The 22,671-nt window shown below is 40.0% G+C and overlaps 1 protein-coding gene across 10 annotated transcripts in view; it reads right to left on the bottom strand.

Moving 5' to 3' along the window:
- The window catches only part of CALD1 (caldesmon 1), a 227,603-nt gene that overhangs the window by 31,657 nt on the left and 173,275 nt on the right, over positions 1–22,671 (bottom strand). For 7 of the 10 annotated variants that reach the window (XM_043463767.1, XM_043463770.1, XM_043463769.1 and 4 more), the window contains 3 exons: positions 8,169–8,315; positions 3,432–4,518; positions 2,129–2,206 (listed from right to left, as the gene is read on the bottom strand). In XM_043463767.1, coding sequence (XP_043319702.1) covers positions 2,129–2,206; positions 3,432–4,518; positions 8,169–8,315 — 1,312 coding nt within the window. The remainder of the gene's footprint in view (positions 1–2,128; positions 2,207–3,431; positions 4,519–8,168; positions 8,316–22,671) is intronic. The other 3 variants (XM_043463775.1, XM_043463776.1, XM_043463774.1) reach the window with 2 other exon arrangements.

The raw sequence follows: 22,671 nt of genomic DNA, 5'->3' as shown, positions 1-22,671 counted from the left end.
TGTATGCAATGTTAAAACAGGAATGGCAGTTGTTTTTTTTTTTTTTTTCAAAGCTTGGGTTAAGGAGCTAATCTGTTCTTGTGTCAAAAAGAGGCCAGGTTTTGGGACACTGGAATGTGCTGGAGGGCAGACTGAAAAAGGGGCAGGACTGAAATCATCGACCACACGGCCATTGTTGAACTGGGGGCCTTATCTGAAAAGAGGCTAAAGGATGATGGGATGACTGCTGGTGAGCTCCTTCTAGTTCACAGACACAAAATGTGGACACAGAATGCCTTGGTCATTAAAAACAATCCACATCTTACTGAACTGAATGAAATGGAGAATTCATACAGTCATTCCCGCCTCTCATGCTCCACAGAAACGTAATTACTGAGTTATGATTTCATGCCCTCTTCCTCTTGTACTTAAAGATATTCCCCCCCAAGAAGTTTCTGTATAGCAGGGGGAGCTCAGCTCTGCGCTCTCTGATGACCTAGATGGGTGGGGTGGGTGGTGGGAGGGAGACTTGAGAGGGAGGGGATATATGTATATACACAGCTGATTTCGTGCTGTTGCACAGAAGAAAGCAATACAGTTCTGTAAAGCAATTATACTCCAATTAAAAAATAAGTTAAAGATATTCCCTCACAAAATGCTAGCTTCAGAGATGAAGCTAAATAATAATATATGTGGGATATATAAATATATATGTGGGAAGCGAAATAAATAATATATGTGGGATATTTCTTGAGTTTAGTCCCAAAGTAATGTTCATTTTTGGAAATGAATTTGTAGTTGTTTTTCTGTTACAGAATGGGAACAGTTGTTTCCCAACATGTTCAACAAATTTCTCAGCAGCCTCATTAGAGCCAAATTTAGTTTTCTAGTTTTTAGCATTCATGCTTTCTCCTGCTTTTAACTGGGCAGTGTTCACATTCGGTTTTTACTCCCAAGCCACCACAAGTTCTACTAGAAAATGGGAGGAACACATACCAAAAACAAAATAAATATCACATGAACTAGCGTTCTTTTTACATGAATCTTAGGAAAAAAAGGTTTAAGAAAAAAATCATTCTCCTATTAAATCTCATCTATTTGCTAAATATAGATTGTCTGTGTCTTATTCTGTGCTATAATGGGCAGAGAAATGTAGCAAAAGTCCATCTGAGTTGGAGCTTAATAACTACAATTCAGTCCTACAGGCAGAGTAATTCAAATCTTATGTTTGATAATTTAGTTTTACCATGATCAAGTACTTTGAGCTTATTAAATACTATCATCATTTTTAGGATTGCTTGGAGCTAACAGAAGCATGATGGTTAAAACAAGATCAGACTTTCTTTCTTTTTCCTTTTTTTTTTTTTTTTAAGCTGTGCTATGTGGTGTGTGCGGGATCTTAGTTTCCCAACCAGGGATCAAACTTGTGCCCCCTGCATTGGGAGCAAAGAGTCTTAACCACTGGATGGCCAAGGAAGTCCTGAGGTCAGGCTTTCTGATGTGGCATTTTGATTATGCCGGGACATAATGACATGCTCTCTGCAGCAGCCTCTGGTCCACTGACTTGTTTACTACTTACCTACAGTCAAACACCCTGGCACCAGCTCCTGTGTGTGCCTCAGAAATGCAATGCAGAACATTGTGCCAAACTTTTTTTTGAAAACCAAATATCATCTTCAGTTCATCAGATTTTCTACTGAGAGGTGTGGGAGTGTTTTCTCATTGAAAAGTTAAATCATTAATCAAAGCCAGTTGGAAATATTTCCTGATTGAAATGAAAGTAGGATGGCCCAAAGGAAAAAAAAATAGCTTTTTTGGAGGAGAATAGAAAGCAGGCAAGGTTGATCAGAGAAGTGTTTTTCAAGCTTTCTGACTGTGACCCATAGTAGAAAAGACAATTTATATCACAATGCAATACTCAGTGGCCACGATGCCCTCTGATATTTTCTATTCTACTTCATTTAAAAAAATGCAGATTGACATTTTTAACTAGTTTTGCTTCAAATTGATTTCACCATTCAATGGATCATGAGCCATGGCTTGAAAAATACTGGGTTAGAGGTTACAATTTTGAGATCATCTGACCTGAAACGTCATGGAACACTGCTCTCTGTGCTTTATGACTAGGTTCCTTCTCAATGATATTTACCTCTTCTTTTTTGAAGGCAGCCTTGTCTTCTTGGGACTTTTCTCTTTTAGCAGGCACTTTAGCCCCCCTTTCTTCTTCCTTTTTATTTTCAAGAATGGTAAGGTCACTTATTTAAAAGCAAGAGTGAGAGGGTGCTCAGGTCACTCTGCATGTGGCGTGAAGTGACTTCTCTGTGGCTGTCCCAATGCTCACATTTCCCCAGTGTCAGTGGTTCTAAACAGCCACGTGGGATCGTTTCCTCCCACCAAATCTTTCCTCATGTGCCTGCCATCGTGCCCGCTGAAGTCCAGCGTGACGTGGTGCTTCTAGTGAGTGTTGAAAACCTCATGTGTTTGGTGCATCTTGCTCCTGATCATCTCTTAGGATAGCTGTGTTTATGAGCCCCTTGTAAGAAGCAGAAGTGAAGGATGACTTGAGTGCAATGTAGACTTAGCGATAGAGCATTCTCTCTGGAAAGCTCAATACACAAGCATCTCTTTTCTTTTCTGGTTAGGTATAGTGCTTTTAATGTAGCCTTGCAGACAGAGGGAAAAAAAAAAATGTTTCTTAGATTACAGACATCCCCCAGCCCCATTCCACTCTTCCTTCTGCTACATAAATCTATATCACCCAGATGGTAAAAGAAGCAAAATGTGTGCTCGTAATCGCCAACCAGTTTTAAGTTGATGCTGCCCCAGATGAATGGCTTTCTGCAAGTCTACATTAGGCTCAGGTCTACATGACGGCAAGTCAGGGTTTTGACGTTTTTTTATAAAAGGTCCAAAATGGCTCCTTTCCCTCCTTTATTACCAGTTAATTTCAAGGGGGTTATTTTTGGCTTCTTAAGATATTTCTGACCATGACTCATCATATCAGTTTCCCGCCCCAACTTTTAGCATCTTTTATTAGATGCCAAACACATAGATGAGGTGAGGAGTTATGGTCCTCCTGCCTCATGTAGACCTGTGGAGAGAGGTAAGTTGTTAGAAGGAAGGAGTTTAGATGCAGGTGCAGAATCATGTCAGTGCAGCACCACCACACTTGTCATCTTTGGGTTAATTCATTTTTTCTGGTATTCATAGCAATCAAGCACAGAGCAACTCACTTCTCTCTGGTTGTACCAGTAAATTTGGTTGGTGGAATATTTAGCTCTCAGTCGATTGCTCTATGCTTGCGTATTGCTATGACCTAAAAAAATGAACAGCTTGCCAAACGATTAAGCATGTGGGGCCTTAGGAATGTGGCCTCAGTCCCAAATTTGATGTGCATTACATTTCTCGCAAGTTGCAGGCATCACACACTTGGTGCAAAAGGTTTACGGTACCTGTTTCTTTGGGACAGCTGTATGAGGTTTATCTTCTTGTGCTTTCTTTTCATTGACCCCCTTCCCTGCTGTTTTCTCCTCTACTTTTTCCCCTTTAATCTTTTTCTCTTGCATTTGCCCCTTTTTCTCTTCTAGTTGCTTCTTACGTTTTTGCTCTTCTATCTTAGCTCTCTCCTCTTCCGCTGCCTTTGCCCTCTGCCTCTCCTCTTCTGCCTTCCTCTCCTGCTCCTTGATCCTGTTCCTCTCCTCTTCTGCCTTCCTCTCCTGCTCTTTGATCCTGTTCCTCTCCTCTTCTGCCTTTCTCTCCTGCTCCTTGATCCTGTTCCTTTCCTCTTCTGCCTTCCTCTCCTCCTCCTTAATCCTATCCCTCTCCTCTGCCTCCCGTCTTTCTCTCTCTTGGGCAGCTGCTTGTTCTTCTGCTTCCTTTTTTGCTTTCTCCTCTGCTATTTTTCGGTCTTGCTCAGCTTTAATTCTTTCTCTTTCTTCTGCTTCCAACCTGGCCCTTTCTGCCTCAGCTCTTTCCCTGGCTTCCTCTTCCAGCTTTTCATTGTGGAGAATCTCATCTGAGCCCCTTTCCCCCTCCTCCTCGGCCTTAGGCTCATCTGCACTGATCTGCCCATTTTTCAGGGGCATTACTGTTTCCTGCTGGGTGTCTGCTGTTTTCTCTTCTACCACCACCTCTACCTGATTTTCTTCAATGCTCCCTGGCTTTGGCTTCTCTTCTTCCTCTTCCTCCTTTTCTTTCTCTTCTTTCTTTTTCTCTTCTGCTTCCATCCAATCATTCTTCTGGTGGGACTTGGTGACTATTTCTGTTTCCTCCAGCTCCTGTCTTTCCTGGCGACTTTCACTTTTTCCTTCCTTCTCCGCCGTTTCATTGTCTGTTGCGTTGTTTTGCATTCTTCTGCTGGAGAGCGACAAACTTGCATCTGTTATTGTTGGGTCAAACTCCTTCTGCCGTTCCAGGGCTTCCTGGAGGCGCTTTTGGCGTCTTTCCTCCCGCCGAGCCAGTCGCTCCAGGAGAGCAGCCTCATCATCGCCCTCCACCTGAGTGTTGGTGGTGGATGTCTTGATCTCCTCGTCAGGCACACTGGACAACAGAAACAACACCAAGGACAGCTTGCTGATTAATCGGTCAGCTGGATTCATGTACTATGCCACATGGGAACTATAGCAGATACATAGAGAAATATATATACACACACTCCCCATATATAGCCCCATGTTAGTACATTCCTGCCTGGCTTTCAATGACAGCATATGCAAACCTTTGCCCATGGTCTTTCTCTGGCCATGGTGAGTCTATTCTGTAAACAGAAGAGCTGAGTATTAATGCCCCCTGGGCACTGTGCCTCTAGCAAAAATTGATGAGCATTAGTGAATAAACACCTCAGCTCCCCTCACCTTTGGAATCAGATAGCTCCGAGGTACCTGCAGTGCACTGGATCTTAGAGCTCCCAGTGGAGTTAAGCTCCAGATACTCACAGTGGTAATTTTCTCAGAAAGAAAACCTCTATTTGGTTGTGTTGCCTTCTCTGCCTCACTTTTCCACACTGCTACTGGCTTTTCCTAGGATCACTTTACAAATAAACTGTGCTCAAATCTTTGTTTCAGAATCTGATTCTTGGAGAACCCAAATTAAGACAAGGACCAAACTGAAGAAACAAATTCCTCTCATATCATATAGTGTTCCCACATGTTGCCAAGTCATCTGGAATTCCTGATCTGGATTTCTGGAACACAAAGTACTTTGAGAGGAAGGGAGTGTATGTATTAATAATAGTGCACAGATGCTATACTATACTCAGGCTAATAACCCCCACGGTGGGGACAGCCAACTGTCCACCACAATTCATGGTCCTCCTGCCTTAGTCACACGGAAGTCATTGCCCGTCAAGTCATTGCCTAGCCCTCCTTTCTTCCTTACACCTGGGTGGGGCCACAGGACCAATAATTCCAATGAAGTATGAGCAGAAGTGTGATGTCCAGGCCACGACAAATAAGAAGCAGAGGTACATAGTCTTCCTTTTCAACCTCTGTCTGCTGGCTAGATCAGAGGACTGAGGTTGATAGACTCACAAGTGGAAAGAAGATAGGGGACCAGTTCTACCAATCAGAAATACCCAATTTGGGAACTCATTGTTAAAGCAGCTGATGTTGCCCTAACTAATATATATATATATATATATAATATATCATCTCCATTCTTTGTCAAGATTTCCATCAGTAAAAGGTCTCTTGCCCTTCTTTTCTACAGTAGACAAAGAACAGTTAGATTTGATGTTTATAAAATAAGAAGAGAAAATCTCTAAAAAACAAACTGCAGCATGTCCATCACCATGCTCACTACTGTGGGATGCTGGCTGGACACTGCCCAAGCCAGGGGTGCTGGTCTTCACTGCAGGAAACAACTAGTCATGTGATACTAGGACTGTGACCAGAGTTGGAAAAGTATGTCTTGCAGTGTTTTGAAACTCCATCAAATTTCATGGTTCATACCAACCTTGGCCCTTTTGAAGTTCAAGTTCACTTAATTTTGGAAAAACACATTTCACCTTTTAACAATAAGAAATGGCAGAGTAGAGGCTAGATTTTAAACTTTCTTGGCCTTCACTGTTGCTGTAAGGCACCATGTCAATGAATTAGACACTTAAGGGTTAAACTTCTCTGAAAATGCAAATAGTTTAGAATTTAAGGGGAAAAAAATCTATGTATATGAGGCATTTGGATCAACTGAATTTAAATAATTTTTAAGAGGTACCCCAAATTCCAAAATGCTAGTTGGCTTAAAGAACTCTTAAGAAACAACAGACTCTACTGAATCTTTTTTTGCTATTTGCTATTTATAAATCAGGACAGCTATTATCTGCAGAAGCTGAGTAACAATTACAGTTGCTAAGCCCCAAGAAGAATACTTATTCTTCATGTCAGAGGTAAATTATATGAATATGAGCTACTAAAAAAAAAAAAAAGAATTTTGTACTCAATCAATAGCATGAAATAACTAGTAATAGTAAATGGTGAAAGAATAGAAATACAAGCAGGAGCAAGATTTTAAAAGCAAGAAAACTACAGGCACTAGTAACTTTTTAAAGCATTGTTTATTATTCCCTAATAGCCAGATTCATGGAAGGCCTTAAAATGTAAAATGTCGTGTTTAAACTCTTTTTTTTCCATCTTCCTCAGCTCAAAAATGGAAAAGGAAGTGATGACCATACTGCTCTGATTTATAAGATTCTGCTACCATCTTCCTAATAGTGGTCAAGATTACTATGTGCATTTTACATGTGTTATCATCTCATTTAAATTTAACGACACACCTAAAACAAAAGTATAATTTTTATTTCCATTTAACTGAAGAAATAGAGTGAGTGAAGGGAGGGTCAGGTTGGGATTCAAAGCCAGGTGGTGAACCCCAAAGAACAAACCTCAATCTCTTGGCTGTACACCCTCCCTAATTAGGAGCTACTTAGTGAGGGATGAGGTCTGTTTGTCCACCTAACCAAGAAGCTTCCTGATTGAGTCATCCCGCCAGCATTTTCACGACTGCCTTCAGAAACCTGTGTACCCACTGAAATTCACGTTAAAGAGGTCAGAACTCTTTCCCTTCAGAATTTTCTATGTAGACTGAATGAAGGGGATTATCAAATACAGTTTCCTCCCAACATGCACAAAGTAAAAGAATCTAAAACCAAAACCACACAAAGATCTTATATGATGATTTCATTATATGTAACCATTCCATAATTTTAAAATAAAATTATCTTTTCCTCCATTCCTTCTCAAACATCCTCATCTTTTCTGTACCTTGGAGCATATACATGACATATACTAACTATTAGCATAATGCACTGTTTGACCTTGTATGTGTGAACTTTTAAAAGTCTCTTTAGAAGAAGTTAGGGCTTCCCTGATAGCTCAGATAGTAAAGAATCTGTCTGCAGTGCAGGAGACCCTGGGTCAGAAAGATCCCCTGGAGAAAGCAATGGCAACCCACTCCAGTATTCTTGCCTGGAGAATGCCATGGATAGAGGAGCCTGGGCATAGTCCATGGGGTTGCAAAGAATCGGACATGACTGAGCAACTAACACTTGTTATAAGAAATTGAACTTACTACTAAGAGATCTCGACTTTCCTGATTTCCACCAGGACTGGTATAGAAAAAATGCAGTACTAAACTCATAAGCTTGTTTGAATAACTACATTAAATTAAACAGGATTCTGCACCTTGCAGAATATTACAGAGAACAGAGAATACTGGGTTAGGGTGTATATTAGGAAGAATAAGACATCTGCAATTCATGCCTACTTTTAAAATTCAAGTATTATCTCTGTTACTGGTAGGTACAGAGGACTGTTAAACTAATACATCTTTAGTTCAGAACAGATAACAATACCTTAAAGAAGGAACGTAAATAGTTTTCCTTATTTAAGAATATAATCAGTGATTTTTAGTAAATAAAAAATTTACTAGATTACAAAGAAAATATCCTTCAACTGGGGTGTGTCCAGGGGACAGGATAGGGGGTGAGAAAAAAGGAATACTGGTGTCCTGATGTCTAAATCAGATCAACTGTCCAGTCTGGTGAGATGCCAATAATGGCCACACAAGAATTAAACAAGCTAGAAAGAGTGAAAGAGATTGAGTTGGGCTGAAGGGAATGCTTTGCCCAACACATTTCTTTCATCAGACAGGCTAAGAAGCAATTGAGAAATGTGCCCTTCCGAAGAGGACAGTACCTGTTCTGGGTATTGACCTCCACCTGGTCGGTCACCTGCCCCAAGGCTTCTTCCTCTTGCTTCTGCCGCAGCCTTTCCTGTCGGGCGCGGCGGCGCCGTTCCCTGGCGGCCTCTTCCTCGTCATCGTCATTCCGCTGGTAGGCGATTCTGCAACATCGAAAACACAACCTCTTGAGCCAAATGCCAACCATTTTTACCAGCTTCTTAGCAGGATCAACCCTGAACGTGACTACTTACTGAACCACAGGGTTCTCAGAGGGCGGTTCTGTTTCTTAACATTTAGAGACCTGATCTGACGAGTTTTTAAACTTGTATCTGAAAAGCATTAGTCCAATAGCTACAGAGGCTAATTGACAATGATCAAATAACAGCTTAAACTGAAAAAATTTATACAACAGCAACTGCCTTTGAAGACTGTGGGTTAGCTTATTTAGATTTCTTTACTAAGCTGATGATTAGTAAAGATTTAGAAGCAGAAATCCAAAGAATTGAACTGAAAGTAATCAAAACACTTAACCGAAAAGATTTAGCATGTTGTATGAATTATTTGTGGATACACTTTCACAAAGGTCAGAAAAGAATCAAGTTATGTTACCAAGCCAGGAATCTGGCATTAACAAGCCAAATAGCTAACTAAAAACCAGAGCAGGATATCCTCTTTGCTTGAATTTATTGTTTCCCTTGTAGCTCCTTTTCATGGAAGAAAGAAGGTGTCATTGACAGCTGAGAAGAGGCTTCACACTCAGGGCAGCGCCCTCTATGTATATGTGTGTGTGCTCATTGTGACCGACTCTTTGTGACCCCATGGACTGCAACCTGCAAGGCTCCTTTGTCCATGGGATTCTCCAGGCAAGAACACCGGAGTGGGTTGCCATCTCCTCCTCCAGGGGATCGTCCTGACCCAGGGATCCGACCTGTGTCTCTTATGTGTCCTGCATTGCAGGCGGATTCTCTATCACTGAGCCACTGGCAGTGCCCTCTATGGCCCCCTCTTTTGTCCTAAAACTGCCTTAGTGTTCCACCACCCTCACACTGGGCACCTCATGGGAGCCTACAGGCGTGTATTTAGATAGAACCTGTTGTCTAAGGCGTGCTGCGTTCCGTGGGGTCACAGAGTCCGACACGGGGCTGAATAACAATAGCAACAATGGCAAGTAGAACAGGCAGAGAGGGTTTCCCAGGCATACGTGGTATTTAGCTTTCCTGGTTTATCTGAAGCAAAGAGCTATTTAGGGAAGTCATACAATCGGAATCACTAGTTAGATGTGTTTCCCCTAATTTTTAATCCCAAGTAAAGAGCTGGAGCTGGAGTGCTGCAGATGCTCAGACTCAAAAGGAGAAGGCCTACGTGGTTAACCGGGCTGCTCTGCAGGGAGGTCTGTGACTGGGATACACAGCGCTGAGGAGGCACGGCAGTGCTGGGTGACCTGATGATTCCATGGGTTGGGATGGAGCTACTGTGTGCACCAGACTGCTCTTTACATTGGAGAGTTCATGTGCTTTTTTTTTTTTTTAACAGTGTTACTTACATATCTACAAATAGAAATGCAGATATGTAAACATTACATGCCTATCAATCATGACTAAGCTAAAATAATTTACAAATGAAATCATACAATTTATACCAACAAAACAAACCTAACAGGACAGATGAAGTTTGCTCCTGTTGGACTTACAAACTAGGTATTTTTAGATCCAGTGCTTTATCTTTTGACTTCAATAATACAAATGCTTTGAATGTTTTTGGACCTAGGTATCTTACAAAACCAGATGAACAGTTCTGAAGGTTGGTTGGTTTGCTCTTTGCTACTTAAGAAACTCTGACTTCATACTTGCTAAAATGTGCTGGTGTGCAATATTCAAAAGCCAATATAAATAAACTGTCACTTAGTAATTCTATAAAGCTGACTGGTTTATTTCCACAAATATGGAGAGAAGGGTAGTATGATACAGTTAAAGGATAACTAGATTAATATTCAGAAAACCTGGTTTCTACAACTGGTCTCTCCCTAGCTGGCAGCTCTTTGATTAACCTGCGTTACGCTGCCTTGTCTGGAAGTGGGTCACAATCAAAAGAAATCATGGATGTGTTGTGGTAAGTCAAGCTACAGTGTAGTATTTTGTTGTTATTAGGAAAGAGCAGTAGAGGAGCTGCTTTGTGAGGAAAGATGAGTTCAATTTTAGACTTGTTGAATTCGAGGTGACAGCATGACATGATTCAAATGTTCCTTTCTAATTCAATCACATTGTAGTTTGCAGTCAAAAGCCCTTCCCAGTGGTTTGGCTTCAGTCTTCAGATTCTTGGCTTCATATTCCTTTGGCTTATTTCTCAATAGACAACTTTAACCACAGCAGGGAGAATGAGTCCTTAATGATGGCTTCCCAAGCTAATCAAACAGAAAGTCTTAATTTGCCCGTCTACATCTCTGGTTCAGCCACGAGGTCTTGGCTATTACTTGGGGCCTTCCTTTTCCAAGACAAGCAAGACACATAAAAGCTCCATATGGGACACTTTTTGCCAGAAACAAAACTATCCCCTCTCCTAAAAACGAATCTCATTTGAAGCTCTTAATTTGACATTATACTTGAACAATTTGAGATGTTACTGTCTCTTCCCACTCACCCAATGAGCTTCATGGTGGAGACTGTTGGCTTTTAGTTCTGACACCACCGAGATCTGCCATCTGTTTTGGCCAGGTCACACTCAGTCTTCCTTCATCTCAGATTCCTCACTGGAGGAGTGACCTTGAACAACTGGATCATCTCCACTGTCTCTTCTGACTCTTTTAACTTCCTATGGCTTACAATTTACCATTGCGTTGCAATGGTAGACTCTTGTCTAGGACATGCAATTGCCAGACCTAAATTTTTGAGGACACTTATTCATTTTTAACTGTGTTTTATTGTGGTAAAATATAATATAAAATGTACTATTTTAACCATATTTAACTGTACAGTTAGTTCAGTGGCGCTGAGTGTATCCACACTGTCATGTAACTCTCACCATTATCCATCTCCTGAATGTTTCACCTTCCTAAAGGGAAACTCTGTCCCTATTAAACACTAACTCCCAATTCTCCTTCCCCACCCCCTCACCCCCAGCCCCTGGCATCTACCAGGGTACTTTCTGACTCTATGAACTTGACTATCCTAGATATCTTGTATATGTGGAATCAAACAGTATTTGTCTGCACCTAAGTGTATTGGGGCTTCCCTGGTAGCTCAGCTAGTTTAGAATCTGCCTGCAATGCAGGAGACCCTGGTTCAATTCCTGGGTTGGGAAGACTCCCTGGAGAAGGGATAGGCTACCCCCTCCAGGATTCACGGGCTTCCCAGTGACTCAGATGGTAAGGAATCTGCCTGCAATGTGGGAGACCTGGGTTCAATCCTTAGGTTAGGAAGATCCCCTGGAGGAGGGCACGGCAACCCACTGCAGTATTCTTGCCTGGAGAATCCCATGGATGGAGGAGCCTGGCGGGCTACAGTCCATGGGGATGCAAAGAGTCAGACACGACTGAGTAAGCACAGCACAACAATGTGTACTGGGATGCATTTTTAAATTTTTTAATTTTTTTTTACTGGGATGCATTTTTAAGGTTAGCTTCATTCATGCCCTACAGATTGTACCTTTCTTCTTTCTCTGTGCTATATAGTAGGTTCTTGGTAGCTATCTATTTTATACATATGTCTATTAATAAAGAAACATGTTAAAATTGTTTTCAAAGTTCAAAACAAAAAAGGAGACAAAATGATTTCATGGTATTTTGAATCAGAATGTGCCCAGTTGCTGGCTCAATGACTTATCAGTTGACTTTATATGTGAAATTGTGTCCATGCCAAATGACTTGATATGTGTGCAAATTCTTTGAAAGTGAACCTCCCTACATCAGCCCTCCAAGGTCAGAGCACACAGTGGCTGCTTAGCTTTCAGGCCTCTCCCATGACAACTACCAGAGACTTATTACTTTTTCAAAATTGAAAAAAACTTAATTGTTAATTTTTTTTCTGGCTCCAAAAGTAACACGCATTTATTGTTTTCTTAAACCAGACATTAAAAAATTTATAAAAGAGAAAGTAAAAATCAGTTTCCTAATCACACCACTCAGATATGAACATGATTAATATTCAGTGTATTCTACCAGAACGTCACCTATCTTTACATGAAAGTGTTAGTGTCTCAGTCATGTCCAACTCTTTGCGACCCCATGGACTGTAGCTCAAGAGGCTCCTCTGTCCATGGCATTCTCCAGGCAAGAATACTGGAATGGGTCGTCATTCCCTTCTCTAGAGAATCTTCCTGACCCAGGGATTGAACCCGGGTCTCCTACATAGCAGGCAGATTCTTTACCATCTGAGCCACCAGGGAAGAACTATGCATGCATAGATATTTTAATTTTTAACCAAATAGGATCATGAGATATACATTATTTTAGAAACAATTTCTTTAATTTACCTTATTTATTACTACTTTAACACATTAGCAAAATATAATTTTCAACAGCAACACAGTATTTTTTGACTGGATGTATGTAGTAGATATATGTATATGGATGTACTATAATCTATTTAACCAGTTTTCTACGGATGGGCAGTTAAAATTTTTCCAAATTTATGTTCTTAGAAACAATGCTACAAAGGGCCTCACTATAGATATACTTTTACCACGTGTTCAATTATTTATCTAGGAAATGTTCTCAAAAGTTAGAATTTCTGAGTTTAGGAGTATGCTCATGTAAAGGCTTTTTGATACACATTGACCAACTGCCCTCCAGAAAGATATGTCACATGTGAGTGTTAATTTCACCATAACAAGAACTTACTCAAAAAGACAGATGAGAACACAGCATCCTTAATAAACCCACATGATAGGACAACTGCGTTAGGCTTTGGTTAAAGACAAAATGTTAACATTTCTGATTTTCCACACACTACATTTACATGTATTGAAATGCTGCTGACTAGTAAAAATCATACCTAACCACGCACTGGGTTGCAAAACGAAAGCATAACAATCCATTTGTTCTTTCTGTGAAACCTCAGCAGATGCTGGCAGTAACCAGTCTACTGTATCCTACACTACAAAGATAATTGATGTTCCCAGATGATTCACAAGCAGCAGAGTTCCTCTGAATCATCTGAGAAAGATTAAACTATGTTTATTAGAGTTTTAATCAAATGCATTTTATTAAAAAAATGAGTAATCCCAAATGATTACTTGATAAGGGTGAAAGAGGAGAGTGAAAAAGCTGGCTTAAAACTCAACATTCAAAAAACTAACATCATGGCATCCAGTCCCATCACTTCATGGTAAATAGAAGGGGAAAAGGTGGAAACAGTGACAGATTTTTATTTTCTTGGGTTCCAAAATCACTGTGGATGGTGAGCGCAGCCATGAAATTAAAAGACACTTGCTCCTTGGAAGGAAAGCTATGACCAACCTAGACAGCATATTAAAAAGAAGAGATATCACTTTACTAAAGAAAGTCTGTATAGTCAAAGCTATGCTTTTTCCAGTAGTCATGGTACAGATGTGAGAGTTGGACCATAAAGAAGACTGAGGACTGAAGAATTGATGCTTTTGAATTGTAGTGCTGGAGAAGACTCTTGAGAATCCTTGAAAAGCAAGGAGATCAAGCCAGTAAATCCTAAAGGAAATCAATCTTGAATATTCATTAGAAGGACTGATGCTGAGGCTGAAGTTTTAATACTTTGGCCACCTGATGTGAAGTGCCGACTCATTGGAAAAGACCCTGATGCTGGAAAAGATTGAAGGCAAAAGGAGAAGAGGCCAGCTGAGGATGAGACGGTTAGATAGCATCACTGACTCACTGGATATGAGTTTGAACAAACTCTGGGAGATGGTGAAGGACAGGGAATGCAGTTCACAGGGTTGCAAAGTGTTGGACTCAACAACTGAACAACAATAACAAAATCTCAAGTGATAAGGAAAGCACCTCTTATTAAATGAAATGTTCAACTGACCAGAATCCATGACTTTCCCACCCAGGCTGGGTGTAAGCAGGTTTACTTTGGAGTATTATGCTTTGTTTCTGGGTAACTGCCTTTCCTCATCTTTTAGAGAACACTTGGAGAAAGGTGTGATTAATCTTACTGCAGGAAGGCAAGTGCTGAGGGAAGCAAAATGGCACATCAGATGTCTGGGAGAGAGATGATCTTGTGTGTGTGTGTGTGTGTGTGTGTGTGTGTTGTGTACGAGTAAGTGTTGACCAGTCTCAAAAGTCAATAGTAATTACATGATGTTATTTGATTGTGTCAGTGGTATGATAAAAGCAGAAAGGACTGGCTTTTCTTCCATTCCCAGAACCATTGCCTAAATATCCTGGTGTTATGTTATAAGAAAAAACAGATCTATGCACTGGGAAAACTCTCTTGGAATGCTGTGGCTTTCACACCAAAGACTTTTTAAGTCTTTACCACCAGACTTCTATTGCCTCAGTGTATTCAAGTAACACGGTAATCATGTTATAAGCTGTGCCTTTTAGATAGAAAGTTCAAATAAATAAAAGTTTTGCAGACATGGCGAATAATGAAACCACTGAGGACTCAGTGTCTTTACATTTGGCTGGACCAGGGTCTAAATGTATACTAGAAGAAAGAGGAAGTGGCAGAGGCTTCCACAGTCAGATACTGGAGCAAGCCACTAGTTGTCAGCTTGCCCCAATGTCCCCTGCATCCCATCTTCTCCAACAAACACTTCTCAAGACTTGCTCAACATTGGCAAAATTCTTTTTATGATTTCAACTACAGTTTAGAGTGTTTTTTTAACCCCGTGTTCTCCATAGTTAGAAAAATATTACTCTCATTTCCTTTGATTTTTTCTTAAAAAAAAATTTTTTTTTTTTTTTTTTGCTATTTTCTGATTTGAGACTCTAGTACATGATCCTTAAACTTTCAAGTAAAAATGCTGGCAATAACATTTTATTAACAAGATCTCTTATCAGGAAACCATGTTTAAAAATAGAACAAGAAGAAATAATAACTAGTTTTATGAGGGGCTGATTTTATTAAAAGTTAAAGAGAACTACAGAAAAGATTTAATTTTCCATATCTTATAGCAGTAGTTAGTAACATTTGAGGAATGTGAATCCCTTTAAAATATCAAGAAAAAATAAAATATTATGACAATTGCTTATACATTTGTTATCTATTAAAAATGTCTTATAAAGTGCCTATAAATTAACACTGTATAGAAAGGAATCTGTATTTTATAAAGCAGTGTATTAATACATATTTGGAGAACAGTTTTCATACTTTAAAAAATTATATATCAGACTACAGAAAACACTTGGTTTGGATATGAACTTGGGACTCTTTCAGTAATTTCATTGCTAGAGAACCATTGGTGTATAGAAGATTACCAGAGTGCCACTGAACAGACTTGGACTTGTCCCCTTCAAGCGCTTTTGCATCCTTTAACATTCCTTGTTCTTGGTAAGCACACATGCAGACCCACTGATTAAGTGACAAAAACCTCGGGGAAAAAAAAAGGCTCAAGGCACTAAAATGAGGCCTGTGTACAAAAGACTTAAAGAGAGCTCATTCAGATAAAAATTTCCAAGTCTCTCTGTGTCCCTTGATTGTTTCTGCCACATTCCTCTACTTTAAAAAGAGAATGTTGCACCTAAAATTCCAACAGAACAAATAAATTCGCTACCTGAAAGGAGGACTCCTACCAGTAGCTCATCATTTGTGGATTCACAGTAAGTTGCAGACCAGTAGACACTTAGCTGAACCCCAAGTTCAGCTTTCATCTCCCTGTATCCCTCCATAACTCTGCTTTCATGCAAGGAGTCATCTGATAGAAGGTGGTGCTGACTGAAAAAGATTCCAGGTGGGAACTGAAATACTCAACCCCAAACATGATCTTGCCCCCAGTTTTCTGCAGCTGTACATTCCCCACGCAGGCCAGACTCAGGAGGAAGACAGCCTGAGGTTTAGCCACAAAGGCCAACTTCTTAGTCAATTACATTTCTTTGATTTCCATCATTCTTGGTTCTGACAATGTCATTGTCTTGACTGGGTTTTACAATGGTGTCCAACTTAGAGCTAAAACCTCCTATGGGCTGAAAATGTACCCATCAGCTATTAGGAGGCAGAATGATTCATACATACTTTCAGCATTATTTTTCATGTACCAAAAAACCTCAGTGATTTTTTTTTTTCATAATATGAAATGCAAGCGATTCTCCAAACATATCCAGTTAGTTCTGTGAATTGCTCAAATGTTCTCAGTAAAATTGCGGGCAATGCTGTGATCAGGAGGGAAAAAATCCTGAGCTACTGAAATGAGTCATATTTGCTCTACAGATTTATTGTGTATTTGAAAGTTAAAAAGAGGTTTATAGATACATTCCAGGCTCTTAAATATGATTTTGTTTATATGTGGTATCTGTAAAATGTTGTGGCTTCATTTAATGCACATGAGGTCCAATTCTGAATGTTTTTCCTTGGATTCCTTAAAAGAAAGGCATTGAAAATTACAGTGGAGGAAAAAAATCAAGAAAATAAAAGTATTTTCAGGTCAGAATATGTTTAGAAATGGATTAATAGCCAATAGTCAATTGGTCTATTAGTAATTAACGCAGGCCAAAATGAAAGACAGCCCCTCTCATTTAGAATATGTGTGTGTGTGTGTGTGTGTGTATATATATATATATATTTTTTTTTTTTTCTGGTAGGGAAAGTAAAAATATGCTGAATTTCACTGTAGGATTCATTGCTATGTCAGGGTATGCCTTTTGTGGGAGTGCTGGCATGCAAGGGGATACGATACTCTGAAGAAGTTTACTTAGGAAGAAAGGTACGTCCTACCCCATCTCCTCATACACACATTTGAGAATTACTAAGTTTGCAAACCAGCCATAAATTTTGGTTCTCAGTAGTGAGACACTGTGTGCTTGCACACTTTAGGGTTCTCGTATATGTTGTCACCACAAGTCATCACCACCAGCCTACCATATGCTGTACATAATGGTGACGGCCATAATCAGATGAGTTTCTATAACCACAGACCATGATGGGGAAACGTTTGTTGCAGAACACAGTAGAAAGAAACAACCATCAGGCAGTGGGAGAAGAATCTCTTCACTTGCTTCCTCACACTCTCAGAGCAGGCTGGTTCTTAGAACTGTTTAACTGTGACGTCCTGTCAGACAAATAGATCGGGTCTGATTGATCACATATCGGGGAGTACGGGGAGTCCTGATTGTGACTCAGGTGTATATGGCTGAGGGCTTATGTGAACACAGTTCTCAGAATGGTCCCACCCTGGCAGATTCCTAAGCTTAGAGACTCACTTTTGAATTGATACACAAAGTCCCAGGAAAGTTTTAAAAGATCAACTCCAATTGTTTGGGATCGGTATTTTAAATTAAAAAGATATTTAGCATGAAATATATTTTACCTATGAATGAGTGTATAGTACATGACCACTTAAAAGAAAAATAATGAAACAAATACCATGTGCCTTCCACCCAGCTTAAATAGCACCAGCACCCTGGAAAGCCTTACGTGCTCTTCTTCAATCCCATCTGCCTCTCTTTCGTAATGCCTCCAAGTAACCTTTAGCCTGAGTTTTTCTTTATTATTTTCTTGCTTTTCTTTGCAGTTTTACCCCAACAGATGTACCCCTAAACAATTTGGTTTTCAGTTTTGCCTTTTTAGAACTTCATATAATCATACTGTATGAATCCTGTGATTAGTTTCTTTTACCCAATAGTATGCCTCTGAGATTCATCTATATTTATATAAATAGCTGTAGTTTATAATGACAGATGAGACATAGGTTTCCCAAACATTTCTTGAGATTCTAGTTTGGATGAGATAAATGTCTAATTTTTTATCCAATGGGTGCCATGTTTTTTTAAAACTCCACAGATGGTTGGTGATATTCAGTAGAAATAAAATGAATAGAATCAGGATTTCTTTCTTTTTGAATTGCTATTTTTTCACATTTTTTAAAAGAACAATGCTTCTGTCAAATCTATTAAACACGGATTTTGGAGGGATAATTCCATGGCAGTTTCCTGAGATAAAGTAAACTCTATTTATTCTGTCACAAACAGGACTGAATTTGCACCACTCCCACGATCCCACCCTATTCAAACAATAAGCTTGGTCAAATACAGTTCAGTTTTCAATTTATAAATGTTTAGAAAGTGTAGTTATGGAAAGAGAAGGTTGATGATGGAGAAGATATTTTACTTCTCACTTGATAATTCAAGTTAAGCTTTGATTTGAAATGAATGACAAGGAGTAAGAGAAATGTTTAAGTGGCCAGTAAGATAATTAAAATAAAGCAATCAAACTTTCCTCTCTTAACTTTAATTTGAAATTCAACTGGTATAAAATGTGACTGGGGGATAAACCTAATTATCACTTGTGTTTTCATAAACATTACTTTTTCTTCATCCTCAACCTAGGATTCTTTGTCGAGTAAGAATCTTAAATAAAATATGATCATTAATAAACTCAGACTTTTTAAAATGCTATCAGTCAAGAGTAAAATCTGACTTGGGGCTGTTTCCTGATGTATCTATGAAAGGACAATCTTGTTTTAATGTGCATAATAGATGTGGACAATAAACCTTGGGCTTAGGTAATTTATTTTCAAATAAAACATGATAAAATAATTCATCTGACCCAGGTACCCATGACTGGCAAGCTACATCTTGCCAGTTCTTTCTCTTGCTTGTAGGTCTGAACGTGGATATACAACTGATTGAAAAAAATACTACCTGAGAGCAGGGTGCAGGGAAAATCCAAGCCAAAGGCTGATTTGGATGCAACTACATCTGACCACAGATATATAAGCAAGCAGAGTCTTTTCACAGTCAAAAACAATCTCCTAGAAGCAGAAATTCCCATTGCCATCTTCAAATGTGAATATATGAACTCAGTTTAGATGAGTCTTAGTGTGATCTAGAAATTCACATATTACCCCTAAATTTGAAATACTTGTATGATGCAGTACAAAGGCCCATACTTCCACGTGGTGGGGCTTTGAATTATGGTACTGCTATCACATTGCTAAACATCGGACAAAAGAAACAAAGTGATTGGAAAAACAAAAACAAGATGTCCTTAAGAGGAGATGATGAACCTGTGAGTAATTAGAAGGAATTCTTGTAAGGGAAAGCAGTATTTCAGACATGCTGATGCAAATGGCACATGGCGTGTGGGTACTGCTATCTGAAGTCACATGTCCTGTCAGCTGAGAGGATTCTCAGCATCCTCTCTACATAGGCAGTGCTTAATGCAGGGAAATTTATGGGTAATGGATTTTCATAACAGGCCTTTTATGATCTCCTCCTCCCCCCAAAAGTGCCCTCTGGAGCTTTCCTGCTTCCACTCTCATTTTTCTTAATTGGAAAAAGATTCAGTATTCATTTCCTCTTTCCTAGCACTCTCTTGGCTCCATTTCCCTCTGGGTGGCATGGCCTCCCATCACCACCCCTCCTTTCTCTCCCTCCTCTCTTCTTCAGAAACAGAAAGCTTAAATATACTGATAGATACGACACTAGAGCATTGTTTCTGGCAACTCTGGGGAGTGAAGGGACTTTTATAACAAGGAAGCACATTTGAGGGGTGATTACTACCTCCCCAACTCTAGAGGTACCACACAACCTTACCTAACATCTGTGGGCTTCCCAGGTGGCACTAGCAGTGAAGAATCCGCCTGCCGACAGAGGAGATGCAGGCTTGATCCCTGAGTCAGGAAGATCCCCTGGAGTAGGAAATGGCAACCCACTCCAGTATTCTTGCCAGGATAATCCCATGGACAGAGGAGCCTGGCAGACTCAGTCCATGGGGTTGTAAAGTCAGACATGACTGAGTGCACACATACCCACACCTAACATCCAGCTGGCTCATAGCTTCCTTGCCTATGCTAGGACCACAGAGTTTTGTTTACAAGTAGTAGCAAGTAGAAAGACAAACTTTGGATAGAGACAGGAAATGGAAAATGAAAGGCCAAATCCTGAAGCTTGGACCTGTGGGAAGAACACTTATTCTTGCAGGGGACTTGGGAGCCAACAACTGCCGATGGGCCCAACCTCCCTACTGTTAGGAAAAGAAGTCAAAGGGTCTGCTCTGTGCTTAGTGGATCATCTTCCCCAGTCAACAGAAATCCTACCTACGCTGGGACCTGCACCATGGGGAAGGGATAAAGCAGACACCTATTTGTTGTGATTTGGTTAAAGAGCCAGCCTGACCAAACTAAGCCAGATAAAAACCTTCTTCCACAGTTAAAGTTAATAGAAGACCCCTATAAAATGTGAACACTTAAATAGTTAATGTAATATTAAATAGCTAAGCTCCCACATTTATGTGTGTTAATTGAATTAGAATCACCAACAGCTTAAGAATCAGACAGCCAGGGCTCTGAAAGAGGGGGACATGAGCTTTAGAAACATTCTTGGATAACACTTAAACTGCTTGAGGTACCTGTCCAGTACCCGCAGATTGATATCCCAACAGCAGAGTGTAAACCAACAAGGTTTATGCAATCGTCTGAGTAGACACTAGTGCAATCACTAGTTCTTTAAAGCTGTTACCCAGTACAGGAGGCACTGCTTCAGTAGGGGAGATAACCAACTTAAAAAAAATATTTTTAATTACAAATTACAAAGTTACAGCATTGGCACTGGTTTATAGGTTTCTGTAAGTGTGTTAAAGTGTTAGTCACTCAGTCATGTCTGATTCTTTGTGATCCCATGGACTATAGCCCGCTAGGCTCCTCTGTCCATGGAATTCTCCAGGCAAGAATACTGGAGTGAGTTGCCATTTCCTATTTCAGGGGATCTCCCTGACTCAGGGGATCGAACCTGGGTCTTCGGTATTGCAGGAAGATTCTTCACCATCTGAGCCACTAGGGAAGCCCTTATAGGTTTCTAATCTTGTATATATATTTCTCTACAACCAAACCACTGATCCACGCAGAACACAGACTTTGAAAAAGACAAAGTGGGACATCAGAGTGGTGGGCCATGAGCAGTCTAGATTCTGAGGAAGTGGTGGGTGATGTGCCAGATATGAATGTGGCATTTTAACTTACAGTATAGGGGTGCTGATTGTTAATGCTACTCTAACATGCAAATTGATACCTAGGTGATTGGAATTAATGCATTCATTCAACATACATTTACTGAGTATTTACTCTATTCAAACCACTGAAGGTGGAAACCAACATGAAAACCCTGAAAAGAGTTTGTAATCTGGTAGGGAAGCTAAAAAATGTATAAGAACATAATAGTAGGTAGAATGCAGTAAATATCACAGGAAATGTTGATGAAATGATCTAAAGTTTAGAAGAGGAAGAAGACAATTCCAGCTAAGGGATCAGAGAAGTACATGGAGAAAGTGGTATTTGAACTAGATCTTTAGTATTAGGGCTGGGGGGACAGAAGTAGATCCTCCCGCGTACAAAGAGCTCAGATAGCAAGGTTGCAGAGACAGGAAATATGGACATGAGAAAGCAAACAATCCAGCCTGGCCGGGGCTTGGAGTACATGAAGGGTATTACTGAGGCTCCAGTTGTGCTTGGCACACGCAGGAGGACAGCTTCCAGTAACTGGAAGAGTAAACCGACCATTTTACAAAGCTTAAGGTGGGAGTCGTCTTCCATCGCGGTGGCCCTACGGAAACACACCGGGAGTCTTTTCTAGTTTCAGTCTCCACTCCAGGTGTTTCATCTCACTCCACAGCTTTCTCTGAGAAATAAAGGGCCAGCTACTCAATATCAAGGGCTTCATAAATCTTAGCTACAAGAAGAGACTTCAGTTCAGCAAATCCTACAATCATTAGAACAGAAGCACTGTGGAGGATCCTTCAAGAGCAATGCACTGTGATTTCCAGTTTTTCAGAGTGGCATTATGTTCTTTTATATTCTTGCCACATTCTCCACTGTCTTGTCTCCACTTTGCCCACATAGAGTAAATTAAAGTTTGACTTATTCTGCTTGTTCATCAAATCCCAGGAGCAATCCACCACTGTAGCAAACTGGCAAGATATTAAAAACATAGAATAATTAAACTGGAAGGAATGTTGGAGGTTATTTTCAATCCATGCTATACATGGTAATGTGGGGTTGAAGAGGTGAAGTGACTCACACAAGCAATTACAAAACCAGGACTAGACCCAGGTCTTTATATCCCATATTTGTTTTCTTTCTAACCTATGACACTATGTTCAGCTTTCTTAGGGTGTTCTGTAGATTAACAAATGGCTTCAGTCATCTAAGTCAGAGATTGGCAAACTATGGCCCCAGGGCTAAATCCAGCCCACATTCTATTGTTGTAAACAAAGTTTTATTGGAGCATAGTCATTCCCAGATTGGCATTCAAATGTGAAAGAAATCACATACAGAGTTGTGTAATTATAATTATAACAGAGCCTGTGCTTCCCACAAATTTGAAAATATATATGTATATACACATATATGCTTATGTACATATATGAACACATACACATACATGTATATATT

The sequence above is a fragment of the Cervus canadensis genome, chromosome 3 (assembly GCF_019320065.1).
Source record: "Cervus canadensis isolate Bull #8, Minnesota chromosome 3, ASM1932006v1, whole genome shotgun sequence".
In the NCBI taxonomy this organism is placed as follows: Eukaryota; Metazoa; Chordata; class Mammalia; order Artiodactyla; family Cervidae; genus Cervus; species Cervus canadensis.
This window is presented reverse-complemented; position numbering and strand designations above follow the sequence as displayed.